This window comes from Phoca vitulina, unplaced genomic scaffold (assembly GCF_004348235.1).
Source record: "Phoca vitulina isolate PV1807 unplaced genomic scaffold, GSC_HSeal_1.0 scaffold13, whole genome shotgun sequence".
NCBI classification, from domain to species: Eukaryota; Metazoa; Chordata; class Mammalia; order Carnivora; family Phocidae; genus Phoca; species Phoca vitulina.
In genome coordinates this window covers 9,877,762-9,897,444 of record NW_022589716.1, presented here as the reverse complement: position 1 = coordinate 9,897,444, position 19,683 = coordinate 9,877,762, and the positions used below count along the sequence as shown (strand labels likewise).

Here is a 19,683-nt window from a genome sequence, read left to right as displayed (position 1 = left end):
AGGGCAGGTACTGTGAAACTGGGGGGGCTCGGCCTTCAAAGGAGGACCAGCTCATGAAGTAGGAGGGCCGTGTTCAGGAGAGGTTAGTGACATGGAAGCTGTGAAGGCCAAGGACAGCCAGCCACCTCAAAGACCCCTGGGGGGTCAGTGAGAGGAAAACAGAACCACTGGATTTGGCACGGTAGAGGCAAGACGTGGTAAGAAAAGGGCAGCCTCCACAGGGAACAGGATGAGGGAGCGAGCGGGGCAGCAAAGCAGAAAACAGGCAGAAGAGAGGGGTGCGGTAGCAGCCAGCAGGGGGTCTAGGCGGAGGGAGCACTTGTTTCTTTTTAAGGTGGACAACAAAGCCCGCTGCAGGGTTAGGGTTAGGGTTAGAGAGGGTTGTAGGAAGGCACTAGGAACCAGGGGACGCAGAATACACGCGGAAGGAGTTGGAGAGGAGCACGAACACCTGCACCGTCCCTGTAAGGGACACCATCACAGGTGGCAGGGGCAGATGGGCTGGAGGACTCGGTGGCGACAGACAAGCGTTCCCTCCTGCTGTCCTACCTGCAGAGGGAAGCCTGAGGCCAAGGTGGTGGCAGGGGAGGGACAGCAGGGAGGGCGACAGCGATCAGAGGCGGAATGATGGGGCCGCCGCCAGGTGGCTGGCATGGCGGGCAGCCGAGAGGTAGCTGGGTTCAAGCCGAGGAGGAAGCCCGGCCGCTGCAGCAGGGGCAGAGGGCCCAGTGTATGTTCCTCATCACTTCACAGAGCGCCACCACACAGACCGCATTGAAAGGGAGGAAAAAAATGATTTCTTTGATTCAGTGGCCAATAACAGGAGGACCCATCACTTACACAAGAATTTATTTCCAGGACTGTGCTTTTACTATAGATTAAAATTTAATATAATTTAATTCACATATAAAGACAGCTCTGGAGACTATCTGGATACGACATGGCCTGGGGTTAAGTGAGTAACTGAGGTCATGACACACTCAGGCCTGGGCAGATACCAACTTGCTCATGCCGGAGAAGTAGGATTTCTCTCTTTCACTCATCACTTCGAAATGCAGTGGCCTCCTGCAGAAGTTGCACTCGGCTGAAGAATGTGGCTTGAGTTCCAGCCCCACTCGCTTCCATGTGGCCAGCAGATTCTCTGTGAGGAGTTTTTAAAAATTGAAGGGAGTATGTATCCAAGAGAAATGCAAACATCGGCCCACACAAAAAGTCGAACACAAACATTGGCAGCACTATTATCTTCCTAACAGTCAAAAAGCAGAAACAACCTAAATGTCCACAGACTGATGGACAAACACCGTGTGGTATATCCACAGCAAAGAAGATTAGTTGTTACTAGAGAGAGAATTCGTGCTACAACGCGGATGGGCCCTGAAAACACTGTGCTGTCCAAGAAGCCAGGCACACAGGACCCATGCAGTGTTACATGGAAAGTAAAGCCTGGGCACACGGGCAGGAAGGGGGTCAGCAGCTGATAGGGGCTGGGGCTGGGGAAACACGCAGTGGCTGCTCGTGAGTATGCGGTTTCTCTCTGGGCTTATGAAAATGTCCTGGAATCAGATAGTGGTGACGGTTGCCCAACATCACGACACACTTAGAACCCATGGAACTGTATACTTTATGTATAATTTTTAAAGATTTTATTTATTAATTTGCATGCACGCACGTGACAGAGAGGGCACGTGAGAGAGCACAAGCAGGGGGGAGCGGCAGGCAGGCCACTCCCCGCCGGCAGGGAGCCTGCTTCTCCCTCTCCCACTCCCCCTGCTTGTGTTCTCTCTCTCTCTCTCTCTCTCTCGCTGTATCGCTGTCAAATAAATAAATAAAATCTTAAAAAAAAAAAGGTGAAAGTAGGGGTGCCTGGGTGGCTCAGTCGGTTAAGCGGCTGACTCTTCTTGATTTTGGCTCAGGTTGTGATCTTAGAGTCATGAGATCGAGCCCCATGTCATCGGGCTCTGTGCTCAGTGGGGAGTCTGCTTGGGATTCTCTCCCTCTCTCCCCCTCTGCCCGTCCCCCTTCCCCTCTGCGCACTCACATACTCTCTCTTGCTCTCTAAATGACTCTAAAAAAACCAAAAGGGTGAAATTTGTGATATGTGAATTATATCTCAATAAAGCTATTATAAAAATAAGCAAAAATCAAGCAACAAAACCCAAGTCTGGCTTTGTTTCACACAGCTTCAGGGAAGAACTTGCTCCAACATCGTTCCACTACACTGAAACTGAACATTCCTGGCAGAACGGCCCCAAAGCCCGCAAGGCAGCAAGACCATCTTGGGGGCCTCAGGAGGCAAAGGCGACCTGTGGCTGAAAGCAGCCCCTCCATCTTTGCCTTTAGGTTGGACACAGAGGGTGCTGGGACGGTTGAACAGAGCTGCAAGCCTTATAAAACACTGAACAATTACTCTTATGAGAAGAGGTTAGGTGGGGGGTTGCCTCAGGGACCATACACCAGAGAAACGGAGAGAAGCACAGAGCTGACCTCCAGAGGACCAGGGCTGACTCAGGCCTTCAGAGGCCTCTCTCTCCTCCCCTGCACTAGCCATTCCTGTGCATCTTTGAGTCATCCCGACAAGGGGGCACTGGAAACAGTGGATGGATGAGCAGGGACGAGCCCTCAGAGCTTCTAAGTCGTGTCTGCACCCCCTAAAGCGAATCCAACAACTAAATGTCTTTTACAGTTTTAAAGCATCTGAAAGCATTCTTAATTTCTTGGAGAGAAGAAACGGATCTGAATGCCTTTGAAAGGCTCCAATCACACACATTGCAAGGACAGCTTGGTGCAACTTTCTAGCGAGGTACCGCAGCTCTGCAGTACTCACCGAGGAAATAGTTCATCATCTGTGGTGTGTGGTGAGGGGTGGGGGCGATCCGCAGAAGCTCCTCCCCCCGGGGCACCGTAGGGTAGTTGATGGCTTGGACGTAGATGTTATGCCTGCTCATTAGTTCATCACAGACTTCGGTGTTTTTAGCAGCATCTGCAACCTGAGTTTGTAACAGAAGGTAAGGTCACCGCAGGACAGACCACCCCTTAGCAGCGATTCTAATGAACACGGCACTCAGGAGGGAGGCTCAGGCTCGAGCAGCCACGCAAGCTGCCACTTAAAGGGCCCAGGAGTGCTTAGTACGGACCAGAGAACTGAAAGCACATTAGAAGATCACACACTGATCTCCCTCCCAGGCTTCAACTCCAGGTGCCGCCAGCTGATCCTCCTACCCAGGGATGGTAACCGTGGGAATAAAGCAGCTTTGATTATACTAGCTATATTAATTCTACTAATTCAACTGTGACACCAACAGGGCTACCATTTATAGTGGAAAGGGCAAGACCTATTTCGATATTAACTGAATAAAAAGCTAGACTTCAAAGCCAGCCATGTGGAGGCTTCCGGAACTTTTTACACAGAAGCTCTTTTAAGGCTAGTGCTCTGGAGAAGGAACCTCTGCTCTAGCCTGCTGGGTTCAAAGGCTTCATTCTCACTGTGAAGTCAGCCCAAGGCAGGGACAGAGCAGAGGGCCGCTGACTACGGCCCCCTGCCCCAGCAGTCACCCTGCCCCAGCCCAACCTCAGGAAGGCGTGAACCAGAACATCCCAGGTCACGTGCGGAGCACAGCCCCCAGCAAGTCCAGTCCCGGACAGGTCATTACCCGGACAGGGATGATGTGACTGGGGCAGTGGACGACCGGGAGGCCTGCGTCCATGAGCATCTGCCTCATGAGCTTGACGTTGCGCTGGTGCTGACGGCGAAGCGCCCGCCCCTCGGCGCTCTTCAGAATCCGCACAGACTCCAGGGCTCCGGCCAGCAGCATGGGCGGCAGGGAGGTGGTGAAGATGAAGCCGGCCGCATAGGACCGCACAGTGTCGATCAGAGAACTCGTGCTGGCGATGTACCCTCCGACACAGCCGAAGGCTTTGCCTGCGAGGAGAAAGCTTCATGTACTCCGTTAACGGCCCCCGTATGTGCCCAGCAGGGTGCCACAGAGCCTCGGAGCCCTTCTGTCTTTATCCTCTCTATGTGCCCTAAGACTCAAGTCAAGGGATGTCCACCCATTTCTGAAAGGCAGAAAGTGGAGGTTAGGGTCCTCCCCTAAATCACAGGACCAAGCTGGTGTCTGACGAGGACCAAAGAACAGGTCTCCACACCAGTCCTGACGCTGAGGGACCTGTCCCCGTGTGCCCCAACAGCGAGCGGCAGCCTCTCGTCGCCCCTGCCTTTCCCACCCGGACTCGCTGCTCCGCCGGCAGGTAAGGTGCCACCTCCCACGGCAGGCCTGGTGCGTGTGTCCTCTCACCACGAGCATCCCCCTGGGGCCAGGAGGTAACCCAGCTAAGACATGAGCTGTTTTGGTGTGACCAGTATTATTTCCTTCCAAAGTAAACACAGAACTCTGACGAGCAGCACTGCCCAGAGAAACATGAAAACTCAGAACCTGTTAGGGCTGATTTAGGGCCAACCTCCTTTCTCAATTCTCCTTAAATCCCTTTGTATAATCTGTAGCTCAAGTTTCAGGGTTAAGGACTGCAGAAGGGTCCTTCTAGATGTCAACGCTGTGTTCTGTACCGAATACCCCTGCTTGAACCCCATGTGGGGCTGGGCTGGCATAAGCTCTTACAGCGGCCAGTCTCTCTCTGCAGCCCGCCCCAGTGTGCAGCGACTACACCTTTCCCGCTGCAAGAAAAGCATTGCTGGAAGGAAGACACGTGAACGAGTGCTTTCCTCCTGACAAGGCTCTGCCCTACAACCCCTGGGCTCTCCTGGTCTCCCCAAGGTCCTCAGCCCCGACAGTGCCAAAGGGCACTCTTTTTGGCCTGCCCTTCCTTTACCAAGTGCAGGCTGTGAACTGGCATTTTAGCTAAGTGCTACCTGGGTCTCCAACTGCCTTACTAACTTTGAAATCCTCACATTTGTTTAATTCATGTTTTCATCTCTCTGGAGTCCTCACAGGCAAAGAGAATGTCTATGGCAACTGTCTGCACACAATTCATTTATCTTCTCCACAAAAACTGAGGTAGGGTCTGTTATCTCCATCACATAAGCGTCCCTACTTTCCGAAAGTTGTTATGCCACCTCACTTTTACGAGAGACCTACATTACACTTGTTTTCGCTAACTGGAAGAAATCTGAAGAGGACTTTCACTTTTACGATGAAAGGTGAAAAGCGAAAACAGCCTTTGGTGTGTGGCAGCGAGCCATGAGAGAGGCAGCGTGCACCCCAAGCAGCCAGAGTGGCCCCACTGAGCCCCGGCTCCGGGAACCACTCGGCACCCCAGCAGCAGGCCGCCACAGCTTTGACCTCGGTCTGTGAGCACCTGTGTCTCTGCTTTACGCCATTTGGGCTGACGAGAGGTTTCAAAGGAACACTCCGCTTCTGGGTCATGGGGAAACCTATACTGGTGAGGAACCGGAGGGGCAGAGAGATGAACTACCAGCCCAAGGTCACAGAGGCGGGAGTCAGGCAGCCAGGATTCCCAGCCAGCAGGCAGCACGGCGACAGCGCCCAGCTCCGTGACACGATGCTTCTCACCCAGGAGCAGCAAATACAAAGTAGAGCTCAGTGCTTCACGCCACCTGAACCCACAGGTCCTCACGAATGCTCTAGGAGAACAGCACTCCATCTTTTTTTTTTTTTTTAATATAACAGAACAATCTGAAGTAGAGAGAGTAAAGGCTGTCACCACGGCGTGTAGCTAGAACCACAACTACACTTGCAATGAGCCCGAATGGCAACAAAGAGTATTTCTGTCAGGTGAGGCTGTGAGATTTCCTTTGGTTCTGGGAGCCATGCCTCTCTGACTGAAGGGGTTCTGCTAAGCCGTACCACCACTGAGCAGATACAAACTCATCCAGAAAGTGGCCCAGGCTTTATAGGCCACCACCCTGTCTCCTCACCCGATCCCAGCTAGTCCTTGGCCTTGATAGGAGAATAAAATTTTAGTGCAGATTGCAGAATGTGCAGGAGTATACGTACCAAGTGTTCCAGAAATGATGTCCATTTTAGGCATAACTCCATCCCGATCACCAATCCCTCCACCTTGAGCCCCGTACAGTCCCACTGCGTGGACCTCATCCACGAAGGTGATTGCTCCAAACTCATGCGCCACATCACACAGCTCTTCCAGTGGGCACACTGCTCCTGAAGAAAGAGCACAGACTCCTCTGAAGAGCTTGCTACTTCACAAATTCCTGTTTTGGTAAGAGTCAGAACAAAATAACTTCTGTTCTAAAGGTATTATTTTAATATTGGGAAAAATAATGAACTTCCCCCAGTTTCTAGGTCATCTTGGGGTCTGAGAGCCTAGTAAGAGCCAGAATAGAAAATCTACATTCACCCAAACCTCCACAATGTCCACCAAATACAAAATCCTAGCAGAGTAAGAAGAAATTGCAGAAACAAAATAAACATCACACTTTTCAAAGAGTCCAGGCCTAGTTTTTCATCTAAGGTTTCAGACTGGCCTCTACTTCGACTTACCATCCATTGAGTGGACGGTTTCAAATGCGACAATCTTGGGGACCGAAGGGTCAGATCTTTGCAGCAGTTCTCTGAGGTGGCTGACGTCATTGTGGCGGAAGATGTACTTTGGCACGCGGCTGTTCCGAATCCCTTGGATCATGGAGGCATGGTTCCCAGAATCGGAGTAAATCTCACAGCCTAACATGATAAAAACAAAAACAAAACACTACTTATTGCCATCTGCACCAAAGACAAATTATTTCCTAGACAGGGACAACAGACTTTGCCCTGAAAGTGCTGCTTTGCCCAGTAGGAAAGACACTCCTCGCCAGTTTCTTCCTGGGAAAATCGTGAGCTAGTGCTTCTCCTTTGAGAAGGCCCATAGGTGTAGAATAACCCAATGGCAGACACCAATCTGCTTTTGCATCTGGCCACCTCATTCCAAACTCCATCAAAAGATAACTACGAATGATTAAGAGAATTCTCCGAAGGATTTGCCTCGAATACAAAGCACGTTTGAAGCAATTAGCTTAAGGACAAGCCCTTAATTAGTATCTTTTGCTACTTCATCTTCTCATGTGCAGTGAGCACTTCATGTTTCAATTCAAGAAAAAAATGCTCCCGGGGCGCCTGGGTGGCTCAGTCGTTAGGCGTCTGCCTTCGGCTCAGGTCATGATCCCAGGGTCCTGGGATCGAGTCCCGCATCGGGCTCCCTGCTCCGCGGGAAGCGTGCTTCTCCCTCTCCCACTCCCCCTGCTTGTGGTCCCTCTCTCGCCGTCTCTCTGTCAAAAAATAAATAAAATCTTTAAAAACAAAACAAAACAAAAAAAGAAAGAAAAAATGCTCCCAGATACTTTCATTGCTCATAACTGTTTCTGGTAAGCCCTCTGTGTTGTCACTATCCCTGCTATTCCTAAGAAACCCAAAACACTCTAAGGCACCAGGACAGGCTTCCTTAACCTACCCGGCATCATCCTAGCCAGAGTGAAGAGGGTGGAGTCGTTGGCCACAAAGCACGAGGAAAACAAGAGTGCTGCATCCTTCCCATGTAAATCAGCCAGCTCCTGCTCCAGGTCCACATGGAATTTACTGGTTCCAGAAATATTTCTGGTACCACCAGCTCCAGCACCATGCTGTTTCAAAGTGTCCCTTTTATTTAAAAAAAAAAAAAAAAGAAGAAGGCAGACAGAAAATAAATCTCATGGTTCCAGATACTCTGTGAATCATTCCTCTCCCCAGGAGCTGGGACACTGAATCTTATGTTCATCTAGCAAGTCTCTCACGGTGAAACCAGGGGCCAGAAGTTTCAACTGCCTTCATCTTTAGACTAGGTGGCAGGTGTCAACACTAGGGTGAGGGTATCCTGAATACCTCTAGGGATCATCAAAAACAAGTGTTTGTCACTAGGTACTTAGTATCAGCTGACTTAATTTACTAAGGCATCTTTTCTCTGACAAACATCCTTCTCTCCAAACACAACCTCAGTCTCTACCAGTCACATAATGTTAGGAGAGATCTACTACTACACCTCAGACTGGACTCTCTTTAGCAAGCCTCCCTACAGGTTTTGGCAAGCAACTCTCTCAAGTGTCTCTAGCCATGGACAACCTCCCGAAGCACATGAATGAGGGGATCTACCACCCTTGTTAATGTCTTTCCTCCAGTGCTGCTACATTTGTATCTCTCCATCTGCCTGTGCAAAGTGGCCTGCCACTGGGAGCCGTGGGAAGTGAACGGAAACGAGTAGTCAATGAGCCCATACACTTGAACCCTCACACACAAAGGGGCTCCACACCTACTTGTCAATTCCAGTCTAAAAGTCATCTGTCAGTATTTTCTTTTTAAGATTTTATTTACTGGGGCGCCTGGGTGGCTCAGTCGTTAAGCGTCTGCCTTCGGCTTGGTCATGATCCTGGGGTCCTGGGATCGAGCCCCGCATCGGGCTCCTTGCTCCGTGGGGAGCCTGCTTCTCCCGCTCCCATTCCCCCTGCTGTGTTCCCTCTCTTGAGGTCTCTCTCTCTGTGTCAAATAAATAAATAAAATCTTTAAAAAAAAAAAGATTTACTTACTTGACACAGAGAGAGAGATAGTGAGAGAGGGAACACAAGCACGGGGAATGGGAGAGGGAAAAGCACGCTTCCTGCCGAGCAGAGAGCCCGATATGGGGCTCGATCCCAGGACCTCGGGATCATGACCTGAGCCGAAGGCAGACGCTTAAGGACTGAGCCACCCATGTGCCCCATCTGTAGATATTTTTGAAGGCTAAGATAGTATTTGTTATGGCACACTTTCAGCGGCTGAATATTGCCCCCATAAAAGATCCAATCCCTCTAAATCATCAATGTCTTGCCAAATAAAGTCAGTGGTATCTGAAAGCTGAGGGCTACTTACATGACTGCCCCACACACTCGTGGGTGTCGACTCATTCCTAGGTAGTCATTGCTACACCAGACTGACACCTGCTTTTTGGTGATCAAAGAGTCGGAATAGTCATCTGCCATGGGGAAGATGTGAGCCCTCCGGTTCACAGTTTTAAAAACTCGATAGGTATGGTCATTTTTTTTCTCATCAATTTTCTTCTCAAAGAAACGATCATACTGAAAAGTGGAAACAGCTAAAAACCAAACAAAAAACAGGACAAACATGGTTAGGAAGGCATGTCTGGGTTTTGGCAAGAGACCTGGGTTCCAACCCCAGCTTGGTCATCTAACAGCAGGGTGATTCTGGACAAATTAATGAAGTACTCATGTGAGCCAGTTATAGGACATCCTCATTTTGAGACCGTGAAGGTCTCAAATGAGACTGTGTATGTCAATTGTTTAGCACAGGGCCAGGGCATAAAAGGTAGGTACTAAGGGAGAGAAGGCAGTTTACCAACAGGGTTTGTATTTACTGTGGCCGAGAACACCTACGTGCATCAAGCAAGAGACATGGCTTTTAATCCTCAACTCACCAAGCAATTTTGTGTTTAATCTAATATATGTTTAAGTTAAAAACCCTCTCATGCATCAGGCAAGTAACAATGAGACCTACATTTTGGCAAGTTATCTTGAAGAAGATGGGACACTCTTTCCGGTCTTTGCTTTCGCATGATATCCTGGAAGTTCTTGAGCAATCCACTTGTCTCCCCTTCGTCGGCCTTCACACTAATCACACTGGGGTTCACTGAGGTTTGGGCAACCTCTGTAACAAAAGTAACAAGAAAAGAGGACAAGCATTCTATTCTGAGTTCACAATACTTTCCAGAAATATTGTCAAAAATGAATTACTGCCTAGTTCACCAAAAAAAGCTGATCATAACCAAAGTTAGTAGTAACCGAGTGTATGAGGCTTTTCTTCTCCCCTTCTATTTTAATGGCCAATGCCTGGTGTTGTTTTGTTTTCAGAGCTACCAGACAGCTTTAATGAATATTAGAGTCCAAAGCTTTCTAGCTGGTTGGCAGGTCTTCCCCACCTTCCCACTCCACCCAACCCTAATCTCAATTTTCTTCATGGAAGACAATTCCAGCCATATGCATCATTTCTGCTGGTGCGGTTTTCTGGGGACTTTTGGTGCTCTGTGGCTATAGCCACAACTGGAATTAAAGTTGCCTCTTAATGACCATCAGTAACACACACAGCTTGGGAGTCCTAAGACCATCAATTACTGCAGGAACACTATTTTTTTACCTTTTATCCCACTGATGGCAGGAAAGAAACAAAGGGCAGTTGGTAACAGCTTACGCCGCAGGGTATTTTCAGAAATGAAGCAATTACTATAAAAAGTGGTCACATCCTACCCACACACCCCAGAAAGAAAGTCCCACATTTTCTCAAGCAGTCCTCTGACCGACTATCTTGATGACCTTCCTCCTTGGCCCTAAAAGAGGAAGTTTTTTATATAAATGCTACCCTAATAATAGCTCATACATAAATCTGAAGGATCAAAAGAACCAAAGGGACCTCTTGGTTCTTCCTAACGGTTCCAGTCATGTGTTTACCTTTCCTCACGGCATGCATTTCCTGCACATCCTCCTGAAGCTCGAGACTGGCTTTGCAGAAGACACTGCTGCCCTTCTGGCTCATCTGGGCTGCCAGGAAAGGGCATTTGCTTGCAGTGCCCTGGCTCGTGGCAAGGGAGGGATGTCCAGATGAAAGCTGCGTGCCATCTGGAGTCTGCTGGGATCCATCAGCAGCTTGCTCAACCTCAGCTTTGGCAGTTTTGTCCTCTGCGGGGTGAAATGGAAAAACCGAAGCATCAGATCTAGTTGCACAATACACAAGAAAGCCCCTTGTTTCTCCTATTGCCTCAAAGACAATAGGAGCCCTCCGGTTCACAGTTTTAAAAACTCGATAGGTATGGTCATTTTTTTTCTCATCAATTTTCTTCTCAAAGAAACGATCATATTGAAAAGTGAAACTGCTAAAAACCAAACAAAAAACAGGACAAACTGATGGTTAGGAAGGCATGTCTGGGTTTTGGCAAGAGACCTGGGTTCCAACCCCAGCTTGGGTCTTATACTTACTCTACCCCCACATTTCAGGCACAAATTTATTTTTATTAGGTTCTGCTGATTGAACTGTTTTCTCATCTGCCTCACTGGAAACAATGTTTCTGTGAGGAGTTAACTGGCACAATCCAGCTATCTCTTAAACCCATATTTATCCCTTATAAATCCACCAAAAAGTAGTATTTTCTAGTTTCAGATAGCCTAGAGTTCTTGAGTTGGAGGATTTCCAGTAAATCTACCCAAAGGACACATAGCATATTTCATGAGAGGACACACTCTTGAAGATAAATAGAAGCGTTTATACAATTTTTTCTCTGCTAATATTTTTGAAACAGATTCTTGACAAAGAAGCTTGCTGTTGCTTAACATATAAATTACTGATTTTCTTCTTAACAAAAGAAATTGGCGGGACGCCTGGGTGGCTCAGTCGTTGAGCGTCTGCCTTCGGCTCAGGTCATGATCCCGGGGTCCTGGGATCAAGTCCCACATCGGGCTCCCTGCTCAGTGGGGAGCCTGCTTCTCCCTCTGTCCTGCCCCTCCCCCTGCTCGTGCTCCCTTGCTCTCTCTCAAATAAATAAAATCTTTAAAAAAAAAGAAATTGGGCTAAAATTGAGGTCTTTCGATTGTTGTCTATAAATTACTAGTATGCTGAGAAAAAACCACAGAAATATCACATTCACACACGTCATCTACTTGCTCATCTAAATGCATCAAAGAAATGCACTGACTTAACAAAGCTGGCTGGTAATTATGCTTTTAGTCACAATGACTTTCCTCTCTCCTGGAGCAAATTCATTCACCTTTCTTCTAGTAAAGTCTTACTCTGCATCATCCTGGAATACTGTGAGTCACAGGCTAACCTTGCCTACAACTTGGGTAAGATGTCTCAATACAGTTTTTATTAAAATCTTCTATGAAGTAAAAAAAACTGCTTTGAAGTTCATTTCATTCATTATAAAAGTAATATACATTCACTGTGGGAAACCTAGAATAATAGTGTTCTGTCTCTCAAAAAATAACCATTACAGGCATCTTGGTAAGTTATCTTTTTTTCCCTATGTACAAGGGAAAAAAAGTTTTACTTATTCTGCATGAGCTTGCTTATTTTTCCCTTTCCATTATAAAGATCTGCCTAAGCTAGTAAATAGTTTGTTAATATCATTTGCAATGGTTTCCTGAGAGTCTACCAAGTGAACAAATCATGTTCTACTCAACATCCTCTATAGCAGGGAGAGAATTGTAAAAGAGTATTTTGATTGTTCAGTAAAAAAAACATAACTCCTAAAAGAGGAAAAGAAATCCTACAAAGGATTAAATCCCTTCTGCTTACAGAAAAAAACAAAACAAAACAAAACAAACACTCCTTTCTTACAAGGAACACATCCAGAGAATACACCCAGAAGAGCCTGTAAGGTAAATTATTCTCTAGGATTAAGTGAAATCTGAAAAGCCTCATTCTCTCCTGGTACAGCCAGAACAAAACAAAAGCCAACTCTGATCTCTTTATTAAAAACAAAATTTAAAAATTCACATATAAAATAAAGATACATGTGTTAAAAAAAATCACTAACAAATTCTGTATGATTCCATTTATTGAGGTTCCTACAGCAGTCAAATTCACAGAGACAGAAAGTAGAATGGTGTTTGCCAGGGGGCGGGGGAGGGGAAGTTAGAGTTGAAGGAGCAGAGTTTCACTTTGGGATGTTGGAATAGCTCTGGAAATTGGATGGTGGTGACAGTTGCACAATAATATGAATGTATTTAATACCACTGAACTGTACAATTGGTAAGAGATGGTAAGTTTTATGTTAGGTGCATTTTACCACAATAAAAAAATAATTTTAAGGAGAAAAAAGTCACAACTTTTTTTTAAGTCAGAGCTTTAAAAGCCAAAAGCTTCCACTCAATTTTGCTGCAAACCTAAGACTGCTCCAGAAAGTTAAGTCTATTAAAAAAAAAAAAAAAGCCAAAGGGCCCAATATTTAATGAAGGAAAGGTTGAAACAAAACATTCCAACTTTTTTTTTAAGTAGTGTGGAGCCCAATGTGGGGCTTGAACTCATGACCCTGAGATCAAGACCTGAGCTGAAATCAAGAGTCGGACGCTTCACCGACTGAGCCACCCAGACGCCTCAGAACATTCCAACTTTATATTTACACAAATGAGGTACTGATGAACACTAAAACTCCAAAAGACACCGACATGCAATCCAGAAACCTGTAAGGTACACACTGGCCACCGTCTCACTTTTAAAGATGGGAAAACTAAAAGTGCCTACTTGCGGGGTTAGGATGACAAGTATGAGATACTCCATGCAAAGAACCAAGCCTGGCACAGAGTAACGCCCTCAGTTACTGTGCCCCTCGTCACCGCTGTGGACTAGAAATGCTTCTAGTCTAGTGATAAATGCAAACACTGCCACCTCCTACGTTATTGCCAATGACACTTACTCTCATTAGCTGGAGGGGTTTCTTTGACCTGCTGACAGTGTACTGTGGAAGTGGACAGGGCCCGAGGGGCTGGCTTGCCCCCAACTTCCATCATCTTAGGGCAGTTTTGGGCATAGAACAACAGAGATTTTCCTGCCTTCTGCAGAAAGGCCTGAGGCACTCGGGATAAGAATGGGCAGCGGCGAACAACAGTCTCCATGTCCGAGAGGGTACACTGATCCTATAGAAAGACAATGAGTGACATCAACACTTGTTAATAATCAGGCAAATACCACGCAAGGTCACTGGGTTCAGGTGTCACCTGCAGTTTATAGCAAGGGTACCCTTATAACAAGTCTCACTCAAAAATGTCTAAGGACCGCACTCATGTGGGACTCAACTAAGGAGTGGTAACCATACTCGACCCAGGTCACCAACTTCTTCTTTCATTCCCCAGCTCTACACAAAAGCACCTGCAAAGCAACTTTACCAAGTGAAGTAAATGCCGATGATTAACAACCAAGGGGCTGGAGCAACGAAGGACAGACAAGTCAGGAACAGGTTTGGGAGGACAGGGAAATGCACAGTGCAGATAAGCCACCTTGGCATACACCCGAGTGAAGTGAGGCTAGGGAAGAAGTCACTGTCATCCATCCAGGCAGAGAGGACTCCCAGGGATCCTGAACTTCTCCTGGTCCTCACATCCCCAAACCTGAGGAAGGCACCCAGCTGGGCTCTGGGTCCCTGAGGCAAGGATTTCCCTGAGGTCATCCCTCACAGCTCCAACAGGACATAACTGAGAGAGGAGGAGACATAAAGGCAGGGGTAGGAGGGGACGCGGTTGGGGCTAACTGGGGAGAGGCAGGAGCTATAAAATCGAGGGCGTTAGGTCTGGAGATAGGTGGTGGCCCTGGACAGGGGAAGGTCAGAGGTTATCCGGGGTCGAGGGCTCAAGAATAACGGGGAAAAAGGAATTCTAAAGAAGCGGCCAATTAAAAGGGAATGTAGGAAGAGGGCCGAATGGGTGAAACTGAGGCAACCCAGTGGGCTCAGGGTCTGGAGATGAACGCTGACCCCAAGGAGGCGAGGGACGGGAGCAGTGGGGGATGGGGTCCCAAAGACCGGGCAAGCGGGGCGCGCGCTGGCAGGACACGCGGGGGCTTCCCTGGCCGGCGCCGCACCCAGAGCGCGGGCCCTCACCTGCGCGGGGGACTGCGGAGGAGGAGGCGGCGGCGACGGCGGCGGCGGCGGCGGCAGGCACCCAAGACAACTTGAACCGACCCGTTGCCCTTTTCGGCGAGGAACCTCAGGCCGCGGGCGCCGTCTTCCTAATATACAGCCGGAGGGAGCGTTGCGCATGCGCTGTGGGCGCGGGCTTCCTTCACGCAGGCGCCCTGCGTCGCGCTCCCAGAGTAGGAAGGGCAGGGCGGGGAGTGTGGGACCAGGACTTTCCCGAGCGCCTGCCCGGAGGAGTGGGGGAACGGCGGTTGATCAACGACTTTATCCTACCCACCCCGCCCTTCTCGCCTCCCTACTAACTGCCCTATACTTTAGAACCCTACGTATGCCTCCGTGTAGGGCATAAAAGGGCAGAGTCAGAGGGGAGGTGCCACTGGAGACAACTCGAGGGTTACGGGGCTGTAGAAACGGGTCCCTTGGATACAGAAGAAGGAGAGTAAAGAAGGGGGTTCCGGGCCATGGTCTAAAGCAGGATCCGCCCCGTCTGTGACTAAAAGCTTCCCGGAAGAGGTGGGTGTGTAGTTACCCAAGGATGGAGTGGTTCTGGGAGTGATGGGGGGGGTGGGCAGCTGAAGGGGGAGTTCTTGGAGTGAGGAGGCGCAGAAGCGGAAGGAAACCCACCTGTGGCACTTTCGGTCTGAGATGAAGGGACTTAACCTGAGGCAGAGAAGGGGCAGGATGGAACCTGTGGACTACACAGCTCTGAGAACCTGAAGGGGGTGTGGAGGCACAGGGCCTGACACATGGTTAGGGTTTGACACATACTATTGAAGAGGGAGCAGAAGGTTAGCTGAAGACAAAGCATAAGCTGACACCCTGCAACCTCCTTCCACCCCCCCACCCCCACCCCCACCCCACCCCCCCACCCCCCCCACCCCCGGCTCCTGGGTGGGACGAGTGTGGCATTCTTCCAGGAATCTCCTAAGTATCTTAATGTTAATAACTTCCTAGAGGGGACAACAACCTTAACTTGAGGATGGCAAGGCCTCCTGTATCTTGTAGGTCGGTCCTCTTTAGCATATGAACGTTCTTTTGAAACCTCCCTTTTCATTACTTCCCCCCAGCTCCCCGAGTATATAAACACCACTCCACAAGACCCACTCCACAAGACCCGGGTGCAGCAGCTCTTTCTGCCCACAGGTCCTGTCCCCGCGCTTTAATAAAACCACCATTTTGCACCAAAGACATCTCAAGAATTCTTTCTTGGTTGTCGGCTCTGGACTCCCCCCCACTGAACCTCACCTATATTCCAAAACCACACCACTATTATTTTTATTTTCCATTGCTGGCTGTCCAAGATCCCTTGCTGGCCACCCTGGGCACCAACTGGGTGGCTCAGGACTCCAACCCAAAGTTCAGAGTTGGGCCATGCCTCCTTTGGGTCTCCCCCAGTCCACACCTGCATGGTAGGGTTAGGCAAACCCCTCTCAGGAATGCCCGTCTGGCCTCCTTGCTCCACACCCTTCCCAGCTTAACCTGAGCCGGGTTGGCCTGGGCCTGTGCCAGGCTCAGAGCTACCCTCCTCCACTCTTGAAGAAGGGGCCATCCAGGTTGCTTCTTCCCCAGCTGGGCATTAATAAAAGGGACAGTTACTTCTCAATTCCCTTTCGATTCTCCAGCCAGCTGAGAGGGAAGTAAGGTGAGTCTCCACATGCTGAGGAGGCAGCTGGGTCCAGATTGGCACTGGGACCAGTCCAGGGCCCGGGAAGAGGGCTCTGGCCTGGGAGCCTGGGGCCCAGCTCTGCCGCATCCTGCTGAGGGGACCTGGGAAGTGCCCATTAGCCCAAGAGGAGGCATGAGGAAAGGTCAGCGCTTGGACTCAGACCCAAGTGCAGCTAGAAGTGAAAACATAGTAAAGATGGTGTTGGGTGGTTTGCCCATCTCGAGCCTCACTTTCCTTATCTGGGCAATGGGATCATAATCTCTGTTCTACCTGCCTCACAGATCTGTTTGAGTAGCCAGAGGCAAAACAGAAGCAGAAAGAACTGGATGTTGGAACTAATTATGGGTTCCAACCCTGGCTCTGAATCTTACTTGGCTTTGGGCAGGTCGCAATCTCTCTGAGGCTTGTTGTCCTCATTGTAAAGCTCTGTCAGCCCTGCCACTTGTGGTTGGCAGGAGGGTCAGGTGAAGTCATGGATTTCAGAGGCTTATTGTTTAAACCAGCAAGTCTCCAGCTCTCTGGGAGTTTCCTGTTTAGTAGAGGGAAAGCTTAAGAAACAAAGAAACTCATATGGAAAGTGAAATAGATTGTTGTAAACAATTCCAGATGGAGCAGGCTATTACTCCCCAGACGCTGAAGGAGGGGGGATCCCAACCACCAGGAAGGCTTCCGGAAAAGAGGTGCCAGCTGGAAGGGTGGGTCTACATGGGACCGGGAGACTGATAAGTGAAGCCTTGAGTGGGAAGGTCCCAGGCCTGTCCTGGGGTGGGTAGTATGAGTCAGCCCAAATAGCTGGGCTTCAGGGATGCAGCCAGAATGTGAGGTCAGGAGGTCAGACAGAGGCCACAAAAGCGCCACAGAGATTCTGGTGTCAGGGCTCAAGAACCTCCGCCCAGGGCACTGGTCAAAGTGCATATTCCCAGGCAATGCCCCTTTGATCCTGGCCCAGGAATCTACATTTTCACCAGGCCTCTCTCTCGGTAATGTGGGGGTGGCATATCTTAGGGCCACATTTTGGGAAATGCTTGCCGAGTGGTTTCCAGTTTGAGACTTTGAAGGGCAAGTGCTAAAGCCATGATTTCTAATCCTGGCTCTGCCCTCAACCTCAGTTTTTGCATCTGGGAAGTGAAAGTAGCCCACCTGCCTCCCTGAGGAGTCTGGGTGGGCCCCATTCTGGCAGAGTTGTGACCCCTCTCCTGAGTTCAGCCTTCGTCCTCTCCTCTCCCTCCCCTCTTCTTTTTCCTTTCTTCCCTCTGCTCCTCCCTCCCTTTTCTCCCTCACTGCTGGCTTGCTTCCCTCAGAGCTGCAGTACAAATTCACCTCATCACCCTGCTTCTGGGCAGCGGAGCCCAGGCTGCTGGAGTTCAGGCAAGGTCAGACCCCATGCTGGGGCCTGGCCTCCCCCATTTCTTCCCTCCACCCCAGTGTGCGTCATCATTGTTGTCACAGTCACCGTCAGGGGCTGCTACACACAGCATTCATCCAGCAGTCAAGGCAGAGGGAGAATGTCAACCCCAGCCCCAGAACTCAGCCTTCTCCACTCTCGGCCCCAGAAGCTACTTGTAGTAGTGCCCCTCTGTGAAGGTCAAGGAGCCGACGAGGGGCCTTAGACAAGCTTACTGCTTTCCCCTGGGCCTCGGTTTCAACCTCTATCTGTCAGGCAAAAAATCCCTCTGGCCCCCCACCCCAAGGAGATCCACATGGACATGGGACAGGGGTTTTTTTTGTTTTTTTGTTTTTAATTTTTAAAATATTTTTTAAAGATTTTATTTATCCATTTGAGAGAGAGAAAGCGTGCACCAGCGAGCGGGGCGGGGAGGGGGGTGGCGCAGAGGCAGAGGGAGAAGCAGGCTCCCCGCTGAGCAGGGAGCCTGTCCCTCTGGGCGCTGGGCGGGGCTGGATCCCAGGACCCCGAGATCATGAGATCATGACCCGAGCAGAGCCCAGGGCAGACGCTTAACGGCTTAACTGACTGAGCCACCCAGCCTCCCCTGGACAGTTTGAAGATGGGCAAAACCTCCAGCCTGGTGCTGCTTCGCTCCGTGTAGCCCTGGCTGTGAGTCAGCTGTTCTCCTTGGGGTGGCTGGCAATGAGGGGGAGCCCAGCCTTGCAAAATGGCTAGAGATTCTGGAAACAGCTCAGTTCTGCCCTGGAGGGTTGGAAATGTGAGCTCCAGGATTTATAGTAATAGGGTCCAAGAATTACCATAGGAAATGGAATTTAAGGGTTGGGCAGGGTAGGAGGGTCCTGAAGTCCCCAACACCTGCCTTGTGCTGGCCCTTCCTTAGGCTCTAGCCCACCAGGGACAGGCCTGGGCCTGGGTTTGTAAAGCCAGCTTTGGAGCAAGGGGTAGGCTCTGACCAGCTAGGGGAGAGAGGGGCTGGGTTGGGGCAAAGCCATCAAATGCTCCAGGTGTGTGTGTCAGGGGTGGGCGGATTGTACACAGGAAATAACATCACCCCGCAAAGAGCAAACACTATTCTCCCAGAAAGCCCCAGAGGACCCCTGAACCTAGTCCTCCAGGATAGAACCCACAGACTGTGGTCCAGACATATTCTCTTTGACCCACACATGGCTTTTTAAAAATGTGAATTAGTTGTCAACATTCAACAGTCAGGAGATTGTTAAATTGAAAGATTTCCAACTTCTCTTGAGGGATCAGCAAGCCTGGAGCCCCTGAGCCGGCCCAGGCAGGATGTGTTCTCTCCAGTTCTCTACCAGCCCTCCCGTCAGTGGGTCCCCAACCCTAAGGATTTGTGATGTCTAAGCAATGACATATGTTTGCTCTCTAGGCACCTGAGTGTGTGTCTGCAGCCCTAACCCATTTTAGAGCTAGAGTGACTAAGACCCGGAGAGGGGAGAAGACTCAAGATCACGTAACAAGTGAGGTTTGGGCTGTGAGGGGACACAGGTGTCCTGCTTTCTAGGCCACACGCTAGGCTCTTCTGCCCTCACAGCCTCTAGGGGACGGTCTGAGGCAGGGCCTTAGAGGAAAGATCAGGCTGGCTGTGAGGGGCTTTCTGGAAGGGACTGACCAAGAGGTGGGTTCCCTGGTGCTTGTCCTCCTTCATGCCCCACCCTCAGCTCCTGCATGTGGATCAGGCCAGGGCAGGCCCCGTGAGGTGATGGGCTGGTGTTGAATAGAGCAGACTGAGCCCCCGCCCCTCTGGCCCGTGCTGGATGCACAGCATGGAGGAGCCTCCTTCCCTGCCCTCCTGGGCTGCTGCAGAGACAGATGCTAGGAAAGTGCTATTTTCAAGGCCATGACCAGTGTGAGCAAGGGTGCTGGGACAGAGAATGGCAGGGAGGGAGACCCACCTCAAAGCTGGAGACTGGTGTCAAAGAGATGCCTCCTCGGACAGGCAGCTAGGCTGAGCAGTGCCCAGTAAAGGCTCGAGGAGGCT

At 49.9% G+C, this 19,683-nt stretch overlaps 1 protein-coding gene across 2 annotated transcripts; it reads right to left on the bottom strand.

Moving 5' to 3' along the window:
- Positions 1-816: 816 nt before the first annotated feature.
- On the bottom strand, positions 817-14,725 carry ALAS1 (5'-aminolevulinate synthase 1). 2 transcript variants are annotated; one of them, XM_032411401.1, is made up of 11 exons: positions 14,578-14,725; positions 13,399-13,618; positions 10,439-10,666; positions 9,492-9,641; positions 8,850-9,072; positions 7,423-7,607; positions 6,477-6,656; positions 5,973-6,137; positions 3,651-3,919; positions 2,825-2,987; positions 833-1,141 (listed from the first exon to the last, which is right to left on the bottom strand). In XM_032411401.1, the coding sequence occupies exons 2-11, from the start codon at positions 13,595-13,597 to the stop codon at positions 981-983; spliced, it is 1,923 nt and encodes a 640-aa protein (XP_032267292.1). In that variant the 5' UTR covers positions 13,598-13,618; positions 14,578-14,725; the 3' UTR covers positions 833-980. The 2 variants fall into 2 exon arrangements, with proteins under 2 accessions (XP_032267293.1, XP_032267292.1); XM_032411402.1 differs by lacking the exon at positions 13,399-13,618 and having other exon boundaries at positions 817-1,141.
- Between the last annotated feature and the right edge of the window lie 4,958 nt (positions 14,726-19,683).